Source organism: Capra hircus, assembly GCF_001704415.2.
Source record: "Capra hircus breed San Clemente chromosome X unlocalized genomic scaffold, ASM170441v1, whole genome shotgun sequence".
Lineage (NCBI taxonomy): Eukaryota > Metazoa > Chordata > Mammalia > Artiodactyla > Bovidae > Capra > Capra hircus.
The window spans coordinates 9,487,041-9,508,174 of NW_017189516.1; the positions used below are offsets into that span (position 1 = coordinate 9,487,041).

At 35.3% G+C, this 21,134-nt stretch overlaps 1 protein-coding gene across 5 annotated transcripts in view; it reads right to left on the reverse strand.

Moving 5' to 3' along the window:
• The window catches only part of PHKA1 (phosphorylase kinase regulatory subunit alpha 1), a 175,154-nt gene that overhangs the window by 134,876 nt on the left and 19,144 nt on the right, over positions 1 to 21,134 (reverse strand). For all 5 annotated transcript variants that reach the window (XM_018043850.1, XM_018043848.1, XM_018043847.1 and 2 more), the window contains exons 5-8: positions 16,739 to 16,821; positions 13,459 to 13,539; positions 1,868 to 1,966; positions 794 to 940 (exon numbers count right to left, since the gene is read on the reverse strand). In XM_018043850.1, coding sequence (XP_017899339.1) covers positions 794 to 940; positions 1,868 to 1,966; positions 13,459 to 13,539; positions 16,739 to 16,821 — 410 coding nt within the window. The remainder of the gene's footprint in view (positions 1 to 793; positions 941 to 1,867; positions 1,967 to 13,458; positions 13,540 to 16,738; positions 16,822 to 21,134) is intronic.

Below are 21,134 nucleotides of genomic sequence, written 5' to 3' on the forward strand. Positions count from 1 at the left end.
AACACATTTAAAAAATTTCGAGATCATTTGAGACTTACAGAAGAGTTCCAAAAACAGTACAGAGTCCCCATATTTCCTTCAACCATGGTCCCCTAATGTTAATATCTTATATAACCACAGAACATTTTGTTGTTTCTGTTGTTTAGTCGCCAAGTCACGTCCCACTCTTTTTGGCCCAACAGGCTCCTCTGTCCATGGGATTTCCCAGGCAAGAATACTGGAGTGGGTTGCCATTTGCTTCTCCAGGGGATCTTCCTGACCCAGGAATTAAACCTGCATCTCCTGCATTGGCAGGCATATTCTTTCCCACTGAGTCACCAAGACTAAAAAACTAACCTTGGTACAACACTACTAACCAAAGTACATAACTTATTTGGATTTCACCAGACTTTTCATTAAGGCTTTTTTTCTGTCCCAGTATCCAGTTTAGGGTCCCACTGCATTTAGCTGTCATGTTTCCTTAGTCTCTTCTAATCTGTGACCATTCTTCAGTCTTTCCTTGTTTTTCATCATCTCAGCGTTTTTGAAGAGCATCTGCCAGTTATTTTGTAGCATGTCCCTGAATTTGATTTGAGGTACTGCATTCTTGGGAAGGACATCACAGAGGTGCTAGGCACTTCTCAGTGCACTGTATCACGGCATATACATGATATTACTATTACTTATTACTGGTGATGTTAACTCTGATTGCTTGGTTAAATCACTGACACAGGCCACATTCAAGGCCCACAAAGATACTAATTTTGCCTTAAAATTAGAGCCTTAAAGAAAAGAAAGGCACATATGGACATACTTGAAGCTTGGTGATGATTTCCTGTTTTGTGAGCTCCACCAACTGGTTATCCTCTACTGCAAAGGCTGGGAAGGAAATAACTGAAAGTAAACTAGCATCAACTTCTTTAGATGTTGAAGCCCGGGGGAGTATTGAATTAAGGATAGACTGAAAGAAAGGAAAGAAAGGAAGTCAAATGTAGCGCATTAGTAAGTGGCCTGGGATTATAAAACTAATAGCTTTAATTTCCAAAGATTTATGTTGAAGAAAATAATTTAAATGAAAATCTAAAAATGATTCAATAGTGAGAGCTTAGAAGACTAGCTACTTCTATAAATCATTCCTTGTCTTAATCATTCTCTCAGTGTTTCCTAATCTTGATTTTTAAGTAGCTGCCAATGGATAAAGAATATTCTAAGCATCATTTTTCTACCCATAATCCTGCTGCTCCATTGACAACTATTTAAGCATAAATATAGCTACTGGGAAGCAGGATATAGAGAGCTTAGCTCCTATATCCCCCAAATTTATCTTCCCATTTGAAAATTTTGCATTTTTAAAATTAGAAAGTAAGATTATATTCACTAGAACACCATGGGGGTCCAGTCAGGGTTTGAAGAAGATGGGAATAGCCATACTGTCAATGACAAGAACCTTTATCTTTCAATATATGAAGTAATCTTAAACAAAACTGAAGATATGCATTTACCATGTAAACAATCTAATTTCCAAACATCTAACCCTAATGCCAATGGGGACAAGAGAAATTCAGAACCACTATCAAGAAGAACACTCAAAATCTATCACCTCTTGTTCTCTTGGTATATTTAGAAAAGGAGATACAATAGAGGATAATTTCATACACTGTGATGGGATCCCTTTATAATGTTGGGTGAGAGAACAGGACTATGATCTCTGCTATAGCTCATGCCACATCAGGTTTATCTCTATAGGATGCTTAATAAGACATTTTTGGCACATGATAATAAATCATAGTATGTATTCTCATTCAGTTCTCCTTATTCTAAAGCTCATGCTAAATTTGAGTCTGAGTAAAAATATATTTTTCTATAATATGGTCCATTATCCTCTTACCTGGCAGTGTTGTACTTCATCAGCTAGGACATGGATAACTGACTGAGGCCCACCTTTCACACCAAACAGGTCCAGTTCATCTAATGCTTCCAGGGCTGCCTTTGAGGAACAAAGGAGGAAAGGACAACTTTAGCATTATAAAGACGTATATTTCTTATCCTTCTATCCCGGTATCATATCAATGCACATGATGTCATATTAAATACGTTTAGCAGAACAGAAAATATAACAACATTCTTTATTCACAGGGGTCTCTTAGCTTTTTTTTTTTTTTTTGGTCTCCCAAATTGTCCCAGAGACATTTGAGATGGAGGTTGTAGTCATACTTTCATGATTAAAAACCCTCAACAAATTCAGTATAGAAGGAACACATGTCAACATAATAAAGGCCATATACAACAAACCCACAGCAAATTCAATGGTGAAAAATTGAAAGTTTTCCTGTAAGATAAAAGCAAGGCAAGGGTGCCCACTCTCAGCACTCTGAAGTACTACTTCAACATAGTACTGGAAGGCCTAGCTAAAGCAATTAGCCAAGAAAAAGAAATAAAAGATATCCAAATCAGAAAGAAAGCACTGAAATTGTCATTATTTGTGGATGATATGATCTCATATATAGAAAACCCTAGACTCAACCAACAATCTATCAGAATTAATCAATAAATTCAGTAAATTTTCAGGATATAAAGCAAAAATACAGAAATCAGTGGTGTTTTCTGTACAGTAATGACAAAATATCCAAAAAAATAAATAAAAATATCACATTCACAATAGCATCACCAGCAATAAAATACTTAAGAATAGATTTAACTGAAGAGGTGAAAGATCTGTACAATGAAAACTACAATACTTTGATGAAAGAAATTGAAGACAAAAACAAATGAAGATATTGCCATGTACATGGATCAGAAGAATTAATATTATTAAACTGTTTATACTACCCCGTCATCTATAGATCCAAAGTAATCTGTATAAAAATTCCAATGGCATTTTTCACAGGAAAAAAAAAACCCTAAAATTTGCAAGGAATTACAAAAGACACCATATAGCCAAGGCAATTATCAAAAAGAAAAACAATGCTGAAGGCATCATACATCCTGATTTCAAACTATGCTACCAAGCTATAGTTATTAAAACAGTATGATATAGGCATTAAAGTAGACACACAAACCGATAAAACAGAATAGAGAGCCCAGAAATAAATCTCTGTATTTACAGTCAGTTAATATTTTATAAGGGAACCAGGAACACTCAATGAGAAAAGGATAGTCTCTTCAACAAATGGTTTTGGAAAATTGGATAATCACACACAGAACAATGAAATTGGACCCCTATCTTATACCACACACACAAATTAACTCAAAATGGATTAACATAAGACCTGATAAACATAAAACTCCTTCACATTGGTCTTGGCAATGATTTTTTTAGATATGACACCAAAATTATAAGCAACAAAAGCAAAAATCAATACAAGGGACTACATCAAACTAAAAAGCTTCTATACAACAAAAGAAACAGTCAAAAAGATGAAAAAGAACTGCTAAAGACAGACCCTCTAGTCATCTGTTGCAATCCAAGGTCTGTCCATGTGGTAGGCGATACCGAGGTTTTGCTGAGTCAGAGATCTTTGTTGTGTTCTTATGCACTGGCTTTTGGAACTCAAGGAAAGGCCCTTTCATTTTGGGTGAAATTCCTGTTGGTAGATTGGACCTAGACTGGTCTTTGGAGAGAGATCAAGCCCTGAGCCTTCAGAGTGGGAGCACTGACTCCAAGACCCTAGCCAACCAGAGAACTAACCCTTCAGTTCAGTTCAGTCACTCAGTTGTGTCCAACTCTTTGTGACCCCATGAATTGCAGCATGCCAGGATGCCCTGTCCATCACCAACTCCTGCAGTTTATCCAAACTCATGTCCATTGAGTTGGTGATACCATCCAACCATCTCATCCTCTGTCGTCCCCTTCTCCTGCCCTCAATCTTTCCCAGCATCAGGGGCTTTTCCAATGAGTCAGTTCTTCCCATCAGGTGGCCAAAGTATTGGAGTTTCAGCTTCAACATCAGTCCTTCCAAAGAACACTCAGGACTGATCTCCTTTAGGATGGACTGGTTTGATCTCCTTGCAGTCCAAGGGATTCTCAAGAGTTTTCTCCAACACCACAGTTCAAAGGCATCAATTCTTCAGTGCTCAGCTTTCTTTATAGTCCAACTCTCACATCCATACATGACCACTGGAAAAACCATAGCTTTGACTAGATGGAACTCTGTTGAAAAAGTAATGTCTCTGCTTTTTAATATGCTGTCTAGGTTGGTCATAACTTTCCTTCCAAGCAGTAAGCATCTTTTAATTTCATGGCTACAGGCATCATCTTCAGTGATTTTGGAGCCCCCTCAAAATAAAGTCAGCTACTGTTTCCACTGTTTCCCCATCTATTTGCCATGAAGTGATGGGACTGGATGCCATGATCTTCGTTTTCTGAATGTTGAGCTTTAAGCCAACTTATTCACTCTCCTCTTTCACTTTCATCAAGAGGCTCTTTAGCTCCTCTTCACTTTCTGCCATAAGGGTGGTGTCATCTGCATATCTGAGGTTATTGATATTTCTCCCAGCAATCTTGATTCCAGCTTGTGCTTCCTCCAGCCCAGCGTTTCTCATGATGTACTCTGCGTAAGTTAAATAAGCAGGGTGACAATATACAGCCTTGACATACTCCTTTTCCTATTTGGAACCAGTCTGTTGTTCCATGTCCAGTTCTAACTGTTGCTTCCTGACCTGCATATAGGTTTCTCAAGAGGCAGGTCAGGTGGTCTGATATTCCCATCTCTTTCAGAATTTTCCACAGTTTATTGTGATCTACACAGTCAAGGTTTTGGCATAGTCAATAAAGCAGAAATAGATGTTTTTCTGGAACTCTCTCACTTTTTCGATGATCCAGTGGATGTTGGCAATTTGATGTCTGGTTCCTCTGCCTTTTCTAAAACCAGCTTGAACATCTGGAATTTCACAGTTCACGTATTGCTAAAGCCTGGCTTGGAGAATTTTGAGCGTTACTTTACTAGTATGTGAGATGAGTGAAATTGTAGAGGAAGGGACAATTCCAAACTCATTCTACAAGGCCACCATCACCATGATACCAAGACCAGATGAAGACAACATACAAAAAAGAAAACTACAGGCCAATATTACTGATGAACATTGATGCAAAAATCTTCAACAAAATTTTAGCAAACAGGATTCAGCAACACATCAAAAAGCTCATACACCATGATCAAGTTGGGTTTATTCCAGGAATGCAAGGATTTTTCAATATATGCAAATCAATCAATGTGATACACTATATTAACAAACTGAAAGATAAAAACCATATGATAATCTCAATTTGATGCAGAAAAATCCTTTGACAAAATTCAGCACCATTAATGATTAAAACTCTTCAAAAAACGGGCATAGAAGGAACCTACCTCAACATAGTAAAGGCCTTATATGCTAAGCCCACAACAAACATTATTCTCAATGATGAAAACTGAAAGCATTTTCCCTATGATCAGGAACAAGACAAGGGTGTCCACTTTCACCACTATTATTCAACATAGTTCTGGAAGTCCTAGGAACAGCAATCAGAGAAGAAAAAGAAATAAAAGGAATCCAGATCAGAAAAGAACAAGTAAAGCTCTCACTGTTTGCAGATGACATGATACTGTACATAGAAAACCCTAAAGATAATATCAGAAAATTACTAGAGCTAATTAGTGAATTTAGCAAAGTTGCAGGATACAAAATCAATACACAGAAATCACTTGCATTTCTATATACTAACAACGAAAAATCAGAAAGAGAAATTAAGGAATCAATCCCATTCACCACTGCAACAAACAGAATTAAATATCTAGGAACACACTTGCCTAATGAGACAAAAGAACTGTACACAGAAAATTATAAGACACTAATGAAAGAAATCAAAGATGACATAAACAGATGGAGAGATATTCATGTTCCTGGGTAGGAAAATCAATATTGTGAAAATGACTATACTACCAAATGCAATCTACAGATTCAATGTGATCCCTATGAAATTACCAATGGCATTTTTCACAGAACTAGAACAAAAAATTTCATAATTCATATGGAAACACAAAAGACCCCAAATAGCCAAAGCAGTCTTGAGAAAGAAGAATGGAGCTGGAGGAATCAACCTTCCTGACTTCAGATTATACTACAAAGCTATGGTCATCAAGACAGTATGGTACTGGCACAAAAACAGAAATATTGACCAATGGAACAAGATAGAAAGCTCAGAAATAAACCCATGCACATATGGGTACCTTATTTTTGACAAAGGATCCAAGAATATACAGTGGGGCAGAGACAGTCTCTTCAATAAATGGTGCTGGGAAAACTACAGCTATGCATAAAAGAATGGAATTAGAACACTTCCTAACACCATACAGAAAGATAAACTCAAAATGGATTAAAGGCCTAAATATAAGACCAGAAGCTATAAAACTCTTAGAGGAAAACAGGCAGAACCCTCGATGACATAAATCAAAGCAAGATTCTCTGTGACCCACTTCCTAGAGTAACAGAAATAAAACCAAAATTAAACAAGTGGGGCGTGATGAAAGTTAAAAGCTTTTGCATAGTAAAGGAAACTGTAAGCAAGGTGAAAAGACAACCTTCAGAATGGGAGAAAATAATAGCAAATGAAACAACTGACAAAGGATTAATTTCCAAAATATACAAGCAGTTCATACAACTCAATGCCAGAAAAAACAAACAGCTCAATCAAAAAGTGGGAAAAAGACCTAAATAGACATTTCTCCAAAGAAGACATACATACAGGTGGCTAACAAACACATGAAAGATGCTCAACATCACTCATTATTAGAGAAATGCAAATCAAAACCACAGCGAGTTATCACCTCACACCGGTCAGAATGGCCATCATCAAAAAGTCTACAAACAATAAATGCTGGAGAAGGTGTGGAGAAAATGGAACGCTCTTGCACTCTTGGTGGGAACGTAAATTGATACAGCCACTATGGAAGACAGCATGGAGATTCCTTTAAAAAAACTAGGAACAAAACCACCATATGACCCAGCAATCCCACTCCCAGGCATATACCCTGAGGAAACCAAAATTGAAAAAGACACATGTATCCTATTGTTCATTTAAGCACCATTTACAATAGCTAGCACACGGAAGCAACCATTTACAATAGCTAGCACACAGAAGCAACCTAGATGTCCATCAACAGATGAATGGATAAAGAAGTTGTGGTACATATACACAATGGAATATTACTCAGCCATAAAAAGAAATGCATTTGAGTCAGTTCTGAAGAGGTCGATGAACCTAGAACCTATTATACAGAGTGAAGTCAGTCAGAAAGAGAAAGATAAATACCATATTCTAACTCATATATATGGAATCTAGAAAAATGGTACTGAAGAATTTATTTCCATGGCAGCAATGGAGAAACAGACATAGAGAATAGACTTATGGACATGGGGAGAGGGAAAGAAAGGGTGAGATGTATGGAAAGAGAACATGGAAACTTACATTACCATATGTAAAATAGATATCCAACAGGGAATTTTCTGTATGGCTCAGAAAACTCAAACAGGGGCTCTATATCAATCTAGAGGGAGGTTCAAAAGATAGGGGATATATGTATACCTATGGCTGATTCATGTTGAGGTTTGACAGAAAACAAGAAAATTCTGTGAAGTAATTATCCTTAAATTAAAAAAGAAAAGGAAAAACAAAAGATATAAGGCAGCCCACAGCATGGGAGAGACTTTTTGTGAAACACATATCTAATAAGAAGTTTATGTCAAAAATATATAAAGAACTCATACAATTCAATAACATAAAAACAAATAATTCAGTGTTTTATAGTTTTCTATATATAGGTCTTTAGTTTCTTTAGGTAGATATATTCCTAAGTATTTTATTCTTTTCGTTGCAATGGTGAATGGAATTGTTTCCTTAATTTCCTTTTCTACTTTCTCATTATTCGTGTATAGGAATGCAAGGGATTTCTGTGTGTTGATTTTATATCCTAAGAGGACACTAATAGATGGAGAAATATACCATGTTCATGGATCGGAAGAATCAATATAGTGAAAATGAGTATACTACCCAAAGCAATTTACAAATTCAATGCAATCCCTGTCAAGCTACCAGCCACATTTTTCACAGAACTAGAACAAATAATTTCAAGATTTGTATGGAAATACAAAAAACCTCGAATAGCCAAAGCAATCTTGAGAAATAAGAATGGAACTGGAGGAATCAACTTGCCTGACTTCAGGTTCTACTACAAAGCCACAGTCATCAAGACAGTATGGTACTGGCACAAAGACAGAAATATAGATCAATGGAACAAAATAGAAAGCCCAGAGATAAATCCACACACATATGGACACCTTATCTTTGACAAAGGAGGCAAGAATATACAATGGAGTAAAGACAATCTCTTTAACAAGTGGTGCTGGGAAAACTGGTCAAACACTTGTAAAAGAATGAAACTAGATCACTTTCTAACACCGTACACAAAAATAAACTCAAAATGGATTAAAGATCTAAATGTAAGATCAGAAACTATAAAACTCCTAGAGGAAAACATAGGCAAAACACTCTCCGACATAAATCACAGCAGGATCCTCTATGATCCACCTCCCAGAATTCTGGAAATAAAAGCAAAAATAAACAAATGGGATCTAATTAAAATTAAAAGCTTCTGCACAACAAAGGAAAATAGAAGCAAGGTGAAAAGACAGCCTTCTGAATGGGAGAAAATAATAGCAAATGAAGCAACTGACAAACAACTAATCTCAAAAATATACAAGCAACTTCTGCAGCTCAATTCCAGAAAAATAAATGACCCAATCAAAAAATAGGCCAAAGAACTAAATAGACATTTCTCCAAAGAAGACATACAGATGGCTAACAAACACATGAAAAGATGCTCAACATCACTCATTATTAGAGAAATGCAAATCAAAACCACAATGAGGTACCACTTCACACCAGTCAGAATGGCTGCGATCCAAAAATCTGCAAGCAATAAATGCTGGAGAGGGTGTGGAGAAAAGGGAACCCTCCTACACTGTTGGTGGGAATGCAAACTAGTACAGCCACTATGGAGAACAGTGTGGAGATTCCTTAAAAAATTGCAAATAGAACTACCTTATGACCCAGCAATCCCACTTCTGGGCATACATACTGAGGAAACCAGAATTGAAAGAGACACATGTATCCCAATGTTCATCGCAGCACTGTTTATAATAGCCAGGACATGGAAACAACCTAGATGTCCATCAGCAGATGAATGGATAAGAAAGCTGTGGTACATATACACAATGGAGTATTACTCAGCCATTAAAAAGAATTCATTTGAATCAGTTCTGATGAGATGGATGAAACTGGAGCCAATTATACAGAGTGAAGTAAGCCAGAAAGAAAAACACCAATACAGTATACTAACACATATATATGGAATTTAGGAAGATGGCAATGACGACCCTGTATGCAAGACAGGAAAAAATACACAGATGTGTATAACGGACTTTTGGACTCAGAGGAAGAGGGAGAGGGTGGGATGATTTGGGAGAATGGGAATTCTAACATGTATACGGTCATGTAAGAATTGAATCGCCAGTCCATGCCTGACGTAGGGTGCAGCATGCTTGGGGCTGGTGCATGGGGATGACCCAGAGAGATGTTGTGGGGAGGGAGGTGGGAGGGGGGTTCATGTTTGGGAACGCATGTAAGAATTAAAGATTTAAAAAAAACAAAAAACAAAAAACAAAAAACAAATAATTCAATTAAAAAACTACACAGTTTTTCCAAAAGGAACATAGAAATGGCCAGCAGGATCATGAAAAGATGCTCAACATGACTCATCAAAAGGGAAACACAAGTCAAAACCACAATCACCTCACATCTTTCAGAATGGTTATCATAAAAAATATAAGTATTGGTGAAGATGTAGATAAAAGAGAGCCTTGTATATACTTGATGGGAATAGAAGTTGTTTCAGCAACTATAGAAAATAATAACTATGGATGTTACTCAAAAAATAAAAAATAGAACTCCCATATGATCCAGCAATTTCTCTGTTGGGTATATATCCAAGGGAAATAAAAACAGGATATCGAAATATATACACTCCTATGTTTACTGCAGCATCATTGACAATATAGAGAAATGATTTGTTTCCATCAACAGATGAATGGATAAAGAAGATGTGAAGTATATGTGTATGCACCTGCCTGTGTGTGTGTGTGTGATAGATTATCATTCAGCCATAAGAAAGAAGGAAATCCTACCATTTATGACAACTTGGATGTACCCTGAGGGCTTTATACTAAATGAGATGTCAGGCAAATATTATATCACTTATATGTGGAACCTAAAAAAGTTAAACTCATAAAAACAGAGTAGAATGAGTTATCATTTAAGCATTAATTCCCTGTAATAGAATCACTGGGTCAAAGGGTATAAACAATTTTTAAGACATAATGCTACATTCCCTTCCATGCAGTTTGTACTAATGTAACTAACACCAGCTGTGTACTAACTTCTTTAATGCAAACCAAGAATTACCTCTGAAATTTTTCCTAATTTGATAGAAAAATGGTGAGTCAGTTGCATTAATTCGCTAACAAGGTTGAATATTCTTTCAAATATTTATTAGTTATTTGTAGCTTCTCAATTATGAGACAAAACTGACTTAATCTTTGGGATACAGGTAATTCCGGAAAGCTTCCTTGGAGAAATCATGTCTAACTGACACCTAATGGGTTGTGCAGATATCATCCAGGAACAAAATACTTAACAATTACAAGGGGAAAATAGGAAATTTACAGCACAGAAATATGGCAGATACCACCTTAATGAAGTCATCAAACTTAACATAAACAGTAATGAGATAAATCCACAGCTATACTTCCTGATGATGTACTGAGGACACATCATTATCTCTATGGTATTATTGTCAAAAATGCATAGCTTGAATCAAATCATGAGGAAATATCACACAAAATCAAACTGAAGGACATCCTATAAAACAACTGGCCTATAATCTTTAAAAATGCCAAGATCATGAACCCCCCTCCCACCTCCCTCCCCACAACATCTCTCTGGGTCATCCCCATGCACCTGTTTGGGAACGCATGTAAGAATTAAAGATTTTAAAATTAAAAAAAAAATAAAAAAATTAAAAAAAAAATAAAATAAAATAAAAGAAGGGAATTGTTTTATTAAAAAAAAAAATGCCAAGATCATAAAAAGGTAAGTCAAGTCTGAGTATTATTCCAAGTTAAAGAAATCCAAAGAGATATTACAACTAAATGTAACATATTATCCTGGATTGGATTCTGAATCATAAGGGTCTTTGTTTGTTTTTGATTTTGGCTATAAATGATATTACTGGAACAATTAAAGAAATTTGAATGGGATCTTTGGATTACGTGGTAGTATGATGCTAGTGTTCATTTCCTGATTTTGATGATTGGACCATGGTGATGGGACTGTCTTTGAAGAAATTTATACTGAAATATTTAGGAGGCATGAAGCACCATGTCTGCAATTTACTCTCAACTGGTTCAGGAAAAAATAATGTGCATGTGTAAACAGAAAGAACAAACAAATGTTAACAAGTAGGGAACTTGAATGAAGGGTATATGGGAATTCTTTGCACAGTCCTTACAAGTTTCCCAAAGTCTGAAATGATTTCAGAATAAAATGTAGAAAAATGTTTCAGTGGTTAAAACTTTTTTAAATCAAATTATTCAGAAATATTGATAATATTCAGAGTTAGTGAGGGTTTGAGGAAAATGATACAGATGGCACATGATGGCATATATCCATCATATGAAGTTGCTCAGTCATGTCCGACTCTTTGTGATCCCATGGACTGTAGCCTATCAGGCTCCTCCGTCCATGGAATTCTCCAAGCAAGATTACTGGAGTGGGTTGCCATTTCCTTCTCCAAGGGATGCTTCCTACCCAGAGATCAAACCCAGATCTCCTGCATTGCAGGCAGATGCTTTACTGTCTGAGCCACCAGGGAAGCCCATATCCATCATATATGAATGGGGAAAATGTAAACTGGTGGGAATTGTTTTGGAGGGCAGTTTTAAAGTGTACATCCCTTAACTATTGGTAGTTTCACTTTTAGGAATCTATCCTACAAAAATATTCATGCAGGTTCACCAGGATGTATGTACAAAGATCCTCACTAAAGCATTATCATCAATAGAGTAATTATTAAATTTGTATGGCAACTGAAAACATTGAATTAGATTATTTGTATGAAAGAAGATGTTTGGTTATGTTGTTCAGTAAAATTTGAGGCTGCTGTATTTAAAAAATCAGGTTTCATAGAGGTAAATTAGAGTATGATTTAATTTTTAAAAATAAGCTCAATATCTCTATCATTTTGGTAATCAAAAATACATTAAAAAGAAAAACATTTACCCAGGGAATGCATATTTTATAAGGACAAAATTACATATAAATTTATTAAACCACATTAATTATATAATTTAAATTTTCTATAATCTCATTTTTGGTTTTATCTTATCTGTCATTGCCTCTCAGTGTTAAGCTGTCCCCTTATAACTGTTTCTATTTTGCCTTGTATTTTTAATATATTTTTCTCTGTATTAATTGAAACTACATTCCAGGCCAGACTTTCTCATTTTATCTTGACCCTCTTTGTCCCCTTTGTTCCATGTAATACTTTTGGCTTTAAATTGTACTTCATTTGAATTCATAGTCACCTGTACTCTTTTTTGTTTATTTTGGCCAGACTTTGTCCATCTTTCTGATTTAAATTTTTCTGTGGCAATTTGCTGTCTTAGAGCTCTTAGAAGTGGTATAGGTATAGACTGAATTTCCTTTCTTTGTTTTTTAAATCAACCTGTGTCTTTGCTTTTAGGTAGGGGAAACAAATTAAGTCATGTATATTTATCATTATAATGGATATGTTTGATCCTATTCCTGCTATCCAGTTTTATGCCTCCTTGCTGTTTTCAGAGATAAAAGCTAAGGCAGTAGCAGTAGGAAGGAAATGATGAAGCCAAGTGGAAGATAATAATGATGATGAAGATAACAGTATGGGGATGCAGGAGAGTGAGTGGGGTGGAGAATTGAGAGATGGTTTCCTGATATCAAGCTTTGTCAACTTGGTGTGTGGAAGGGAAAATAAGCTTCCTTTTGTTTGTTTTTGTTGTGGTAGAGATGATTTTAGTTTAAGACATGTTTTCTGAGGTCCTTGTGGGATATGTAAATAGAGATATGCTACAAAAGGCAGAACCAATACAATATTGTAAAGTAATTAGCTTCCAATTAAAATAAATAAATTTATATTTAAAAAAGCAGTTGTACATATAAATCTAGAGCTTATGAAAGAAGTCTTTACCTACATGCCCATAATTATATGGGAGACTCTGGACACTGCCTATGGTTTAAAAGATCAATTAATTTGATGACAGTCCACATTCATGTTAAGGCTTTATCTATGGCAAAAGTGTATGAGACTTATCCTACGCTTGGTAAAAGCAGAGTGAGGAAAATTTTACCTTTGCCATTCCAACTGAACTGGCATTCAATTCTGAGATTCCTTGATTGGTCTTGTCACCACGTTCCCATATCCCGAAGTCCTGGCATAAAATAACCAACACACCATTAGCAAGTCACCACTACTAAATGCTTACTAGATATACAGCCCTTGAATAAAAGGCATAAATATTAGCTAACTTGCCATACATATGTTTGCCCACAATGCTTATTAAGGAGAGGCCAAGGAGTTGAGTTCCCCCTATAACTATTTCTACAGTAGCTTTCAGTTCTACTGGGGACTCCAAGAAGTTAGAAGATATCTTGACGGCTAAGAACTGTAACTTAGTTCATCTAAAGAGGTGCTTATCAAAATTTTTCATCAAAGCGGATATCTAGGGGGTCTAAGAAACAGAGCCTAAACATCATCCCAAATATTTTATCTTAAATATCCATTCTAATTTTATTCTCTATTGGCAATGACAATGTACCAAGAACTTACTTATGCACTTTACACTATTATCATCCTTAATCCTTACATTTTATAAATGACAAAACTGAGGTGCAAAGAGAAGTTAAGCAACTCACTCAAGGTCACATAGTTCATGAATGACAGGGCTAAAATTAGAGTCCAAGTTCTCCAAACCATAGCGCTATACAGCTCCTCGATAATATAAAGATAACATTTAAAATTACTTTTTAAAAACTTTTCATTTCCAAATAACTTTAGATTAACAGAGAAGTTTCAAAAATAGTAGTGAGTTCCTATACACTTTTCACTCAGCTTCCCTTAATGTTAACACTTGACATAACCATAGTACAATTCTCAAAGTGAAATTTACATGAGTAAAATATTAGTAACCGAATTATGGGCTTTCATAGGATTTCACCAGTTTTTCCACTGATAGCCTTACTATATTACAGGATGCAATCCAGAATACCATGCTGCATTTGTCATGCCTCCTTAAATCTCTTCCAGTTACAGTTTCTCAAGCCTTGTCTTTTATACCTTGACACTTTCTGAAGATTAATGGTCATATATTTAATAGATTTCCCTCAGTTTGGGTTTCCTTGATGTCTTCTCTTGATTAGATTGAGGTTATGCATTTTTGGCAAGAATACTAGAATTCTACAAACATTATGCTCCTTCTTAGTGCATCATATCAGGGGTACACAATGTTGATGTCTTATTACTTGTAACATTAACCTTCATCACTTGGTTAAGGTAGTGTCTACAGAGTTTCTCCATTCTACTGTTACCATTTTCCTATTCTATTATTATACTAATTGCAAGCATCCTTTGGAGATATTGTGGATTCAGTTATAGACTACAGTGATAAAGCAAATATTGCATTAAAGCAAATCATATGATTTTTTGGTTTCCCAGTACATATAAAAGTTATATTGTAAAGTAATTAACCTCCAATTAAAATAAATAAATTTATATTAAGAATCAAAAAAAGTTATATTTATACTACACTGTAGTCTATTAAGTGTGCAATAGTACTAAGTCTAAAAAAACAATGTACATACCTTAATTTAAAAATATCTTATTGCTAGAAAATGCTAACAATTATCTGAGACTTGGGTGAGTCAAAATCTTTTTGCTGGTGGAGGATTTGACATACTGCAAGAATTACCAGAATGTGACAGAGACATGAAATGAGCAAATGTTGTTCAAAAAATTGCACCAATAGGCTTGCTTGACATAGGGTTGTCACAAACCTTCAATTTGTAAACATCACAAGTAACTGCTAAGTGCAAGAGAGTGAAACAGTGAAATGAGATATGCCTGTAATTAATATATATCTTCAGAGATACACTTTATGACTGTGCAAACATCTTGTTTCTCCTTGAATATCCATCCGCTAATTTGGCATCCATCAGTGAATTATCCCTGCAACAATTATAGTGGTGTTTCAATGGTGATTTTCTAGTTCCTTTACTACCTATACACTCATTAATTGCAGTCCTTCTCTAAGGAAGTGCTATTCTTTCTCATTTTTTTACTCAGCTGTTTATTTATATCAGTATAACTTATAGATATTTAGGTTATCCTCTGGGTTGTAATAAAATGTTACCATTATTTATTTTGCTCAAATTGTTCCAGCTTTGGCCATTGGGAGTTCTTCTAGATTGGCTCCTGTGTTCTTTTAACATGCTCCATTCTTTTTATTAGAGAATGAGTTATATTCAAGACCTGAGTACCAGTGCTCATTGCCACTGTGGTGTCAGGCTTCTATGCTCTCTCATTGAACAGAACTTGGAAATACTCATATGAACACACATGCTTGCACATGCACAAACACACTTGTATTTATTTTGGTGTTTACCTTAAGTTACTTTTAATGTCAAATCTCTGAGTCAAAAGATGAAGTTTCAGAAAGGTAAGCCATATTTATCCCATAGTGAGTCTCATCTGCCCCTAAACCCAGCTCTACCCTAGTCTGTGCAGCAGATATTAGAGTAGGAGAAGGCACAAATATCATTAAGTCTACTGCTGCAACCTTGGCTGCAACAGAGGTCAGAAAACCCTGGTTTTTACCCTGCATCACAGCAGGCTTATGGTATCAGAAAACAAAAATCTGTCAACAAATAATATCTGTTTGCACCACATATATCTACATTAGAATTACTCTTTCCTGGAGAAGGGAATGGCTACCCACTCCAGTATTCTTGCCTGGAGAATTCCATGGACAGAGGAGCCTGGTGAGCTATAGTCCATGGGGTCGCAAAGAGTCAGACACGACTGAGCGACTTTCACTTCACTTCTGGTAAATAAGGAGGGACAGGCTCCAGATTTTCCCTCACACCTGAAAAAACAACTAATCAAACCAAAACAATTAAACAAGGAAAACACTGAACTATATATAACAGCCATTTTCAACACAATGAGCATCGTGCAATGAAGAATAGTAATTTCTGAGAGAAATGTTAAATATATTATGACCTCATTAAAAATGACTTAATTAAAAACCTATCTCATATGGTAGTTATAAAAAAGATTAATTATTTTTGTCTAGTAAGCACTGAATCAATGTCTACAGATGATATTAAACACACGACTAAACTTTATTTCTAAGTAGCTAACTGACCAGTAATACTCCTTAGCTATCCTACTCCCATTTAACCATAAACACTAGAAGGATGACAGAGCTTAGTAACGAAAGAGGCCGAAGGCAACTTCTGCCAGAAGCGTTATAGATTGGTTCACTATGAGGAGCAGCCTTAGGAGAAGGAATAGGTTGTTCAGTATATTTAAAACATCACATGTTTAAAATTCATTCCAAAATGAGTACTTACAGCAGTTTTATATGCAGCTTCAATGTAAAACACAAGGTTCTGTATGAAATTAACTTCATCTAGGCTGTGGATAATATGAAGTCCTGAGGAAAAAGGGAATAAAGGTATAGAGCTAGTTAATTATCACTACAGGCTTTAAAGGCAGCCATAGTGACTAACTGACCCCCTTACTCCCAAAGAGTCCTACTCCTGCTTAGGAATCAAGAAGCACTTTGATTTCTAAAACATAAAAATAATACCACAAATCAGTCCTAGGCTAGTTTTCAACTAAGTGAGACACCAGCATGTTTTAAAATGGAAGAATTTTGATTGATATTTGTTTTAATGAAAGTTTCAGACTTCTAATTCTATAGGTAACTAATTGGTGTTTAAATGTATAAACCTAGGCATCTGGAAAAAGAAAGATAAACATTTTAAAGAAGCTTAAAAGTGGGTGAAGATTATGATGATTTTAAGAACCCAAAACCATATTATGGAGAGTAAAAATGATAATCTAAATTTGAACTATACAAAAGAGCTTATAAATAAAATATTTTACATGAATTACACATTCAATTTTCACAACAACTCTAAGAGGTGGTTACCTCTGTTTTCTGCCTGAGGCTTACAGAAGTTAAATGTTTGCCTAAAGTCATGAAACTGATACCTAGTGGAAATAGGACTCAACTGACTGTCAACTTTTATTTCATTTCAGAGACTGAGTTCCTAACCAAGATACTATACTGCTTCCAAGTGTGTACAACATGATCCATTTTTGTTTAAAAACTAACTCCTTTCCTTTCCTGGCCATCAAGGAAAATACCAACAATTACACAGTTTTTCTCCCAATCAGGATCACATGACTCCCACCCTGCCAAGTTTCCTCTCTAGAAGAAACCAATCTTAACCAGTTTCCTCTGTATCCTATCAGAGATACATTATGCATATATAAAAATTATGCAAAGAGTAGTATATTATACCACACCTTGCTTTTTTAATATACAACTTGGGGACAAATATATCTGCCTCATTTAAAAAAAAATGACGACATAGCATTCCACTGAAAAGCTATTTGTATAACCAGTTCCCTAATGAAAGACATTTGGGTTGTATCTAATCTTTCATCACTACTATCAATGCTGCAATGAATATCTGTGTGTTTATCTATCTTTGTGCATATGCACCAGTATATCAAGGTAAATTCCTAACTACTGAGTCATATATTCATGCATATTACTTTTTCCAACATTTAATTTTGAATATTTTCAAGCAAAAAAGGAAAGAATTTTATAGTGGCACCTGTAGATTTTACACATCATCTGGACTCAACCATTAACATTTTACTATACTTTTAAATCATTTTATATCCATCTAACAGTCCTTCCAATTTTGGATACATTTCTAAGTAAGCTACAAACATTGGTACTCCTCTCTCTAAACATTTCACCACATGTACATTAAATGATGATAGTCATCCCCATGTTATTCTGCAAAGAAATTCCACGGTTTACATACCAACCAGCACTGCCTGCTTATTTCCAACATGTTTGTAAACACAGGCTTTAATAAATTTTTTGATCTTTACTACTCTAATGGATCAGAGATAGAATATCCTTGCATTTTAATTTGTAGCTCTTTTATTTTGAGTAAGGTTGTGAGTCTTATGTTTATAAATCAGCCGTATTTCTTTTCCTATGAACTTTTTGTATTTTCATATACTTCAATTTATATTGAATTGCCCATCTTTCTGTTATTAATATGTTAATAAATATTAAAGAAATTAGACTTTTGCCCATTATATGTGTTGCAAGTATTTTTCCCAGTTTGTCTGAAGTTCCATTTTGCTTACAGTATATTTTTTTCTCAGAAGCTTTTATTAAAAAGCTTTATCCCATGAATGCTTCTAGTGCTTTCAGTTTCTTTTTTTTTCACATTTAAATCTTTGATCTATTGACAAATATTTTAAGTCACAGAACTCTTAAGTTTAAAATTAAAAATGACTATATGATTCAGATCATCAGATTGCAGACTCCTCCTGATCCATGGCTCTGTCAGAACAGTAACCACAGCACAGGGCAGCATGGGGAGCAAAGGGTCTTTCTTGTAGCAGTACTGACCCACCTTAACCTCTTGGATAGAGAGGAAAAAAAGAGAGGCAGTAATATTTGATATCAGCTTCATAGCTTTATTTTGTCATCTTTGTGTGCCAAGGTACTTGAACATAAATTGAGATAAGGCAGTAAGTGTGAAACCGGTTTTGACAATCTCTTAGACTCATGTCGCACTAACTAGTCACTATACCATATAAATGACACACATCTACCATTGGTCCTTTTGCTCATGATATTCTGTTTACACAGCTTTCTCCATATCTTGAAATCCTAACTGTTCTTTCAAGGCCCAGTTCAAATGCTGTCTCCTCTTGTGATGTTCTCATTGATTCCCCTCTTCTGTGTTTCACAGAATTTTATTTTTTCTTGCTCTTATGAACTTAGTTTTTACTTTGTACCACAGATAAATCTACCTGAATTTGAAGAAATCTTATTCATATTTGTAGTCCCCCAAAACATCTCATATAGCCCCTAAAAGTATCTCAGTCTAATTTGAATGATATTAAATAATATTTTGAATAGTAGATGTTCAATAATTATTTATAGAATGATCTTAAACAACCCTGTTGAGCACAGGAGAGGACCTGTCTCTTGAAGCAAGACCATACATAACATCTGGTTCCTGTCCCTTCTATGGAGCCAAGGCACTGCTTGTAGAAAAGAGGGTGCAGAGGTGAGATATACAGGTGAAATGAAGTAGGGCTTGGGTAAGGCCAAAGATGTCAGTGCTGCGTAAAGCATACTAAAGTATCTAGAAATGAGGCTGACCCTGTGGTCTACTCCACAGACTGATTTGCACTTGCCTAAAATTAAGCCTCTCTCTCTCTTATTTTTAAAAACAGTAACATTGAGATCTTCTTCACATACCATATAATTTACCCAATTTCAAGTAAATAATTTAGTGGTTTTTAGGGTTCGCAGAGTTCTGCAACCATTACCATAATCAATTTTAGAACATTTTCACCATTCCTCCAAAGAAATCTTGTATCCATAGTAGTCACTCCCCATTTCCCTTCAACACTTGTCCCATCATTCCGAACCCACCCCGGGCCAAGCAATCACTCATGTATGTTATATCTCTATAGATTTGTCATACTATTCTTATAAATGCAATCATACAATATGTGACTTGTTATGTTTGGGTTCTTTCACTTAGCATAATGTTTTCAAGGTTAATCCATGTTGAAGCATGTATCAGTACTTCATTTCTTTTTATTGCTAAAAACATTCAATTGTGCAGGTATATCACATTTTATTTATCCAATGAGTAGTTGATATACATTTAGGTTGTTTCTATTTTTTGACTATTACGAACAACGCTGCTATGAACATTCATGCATGTGCACAAGCTTTTGAGTGAACATGTTTTCATTTTTCCTGAATATATACCTAAGAGTGAAACTGCTAGATCATATGGTAACTCTGTTTAACCTTATGAGAGTTGCCAGACTCTTTTACAAAGTGGCTGTACTATTTTACATTTCCATCAGCAACATATGAAGGTTCCAAGTTCTCCATATCTTCAAAAACATTTATTTTCTGTCTTTTTGATTACAGCCATCCCAGAGGGTGTGATATGGTATCTTATGGTCTGCATCTTCATTTCCCTAGTGACTAAAGATATTCAGTAGTTTTTCGTGTATTTATTGGTCATGTGAATATCTTTGGAGAAATGTCAATTCAGATTCTTGGCCCATCTCAAATTAGGTTATCTTTATGCTGTTGAGTTGTGAGAGTTCTTTACATACTCTAGATACAAGTTTCTTACCAGATATATGATTTGCAAATATTTCCTATCATATTGTGGGTATTTTTTCACTTTATTGAAAGGGTCCTTTGAAGCCCAACAGTTGTTAAACACAAGTTTATCTTAAGTTGACAAATTCCAATTTATTTTTCCTTTATTTGCTTATACTTTTGGTGTCATATCTAACAGGGCCTAACCCAAGGTGAGGAAGGTTTAATCCTATATTTTTCTCTAAATGTTTGTTATAAACTCAAAATTTCCCCCATAAAATTCATATGTTGAAGCTCTAACCCCCAATGTGACTGTATTTAGAAGTGAGGCTTTTAAGGAGGTGAAGTAAGTTGCTCAGTCGCCTCTGACTCTTTGAGACCCCATGGACTATACATTGTACAGCCACTTTGTAAAAGAGTCTGGCAACTCTCATAAGGTTAAACAGAGTTACCATATGATCTAGCAGTTTCATTCTTAGGTATATATTCAGGAAAAATGAAAACATGTTCACTCAAAAGCTTGTGCACATGCATGAATGTTCATAGCAGCATGGATGTTCCTCCATCCA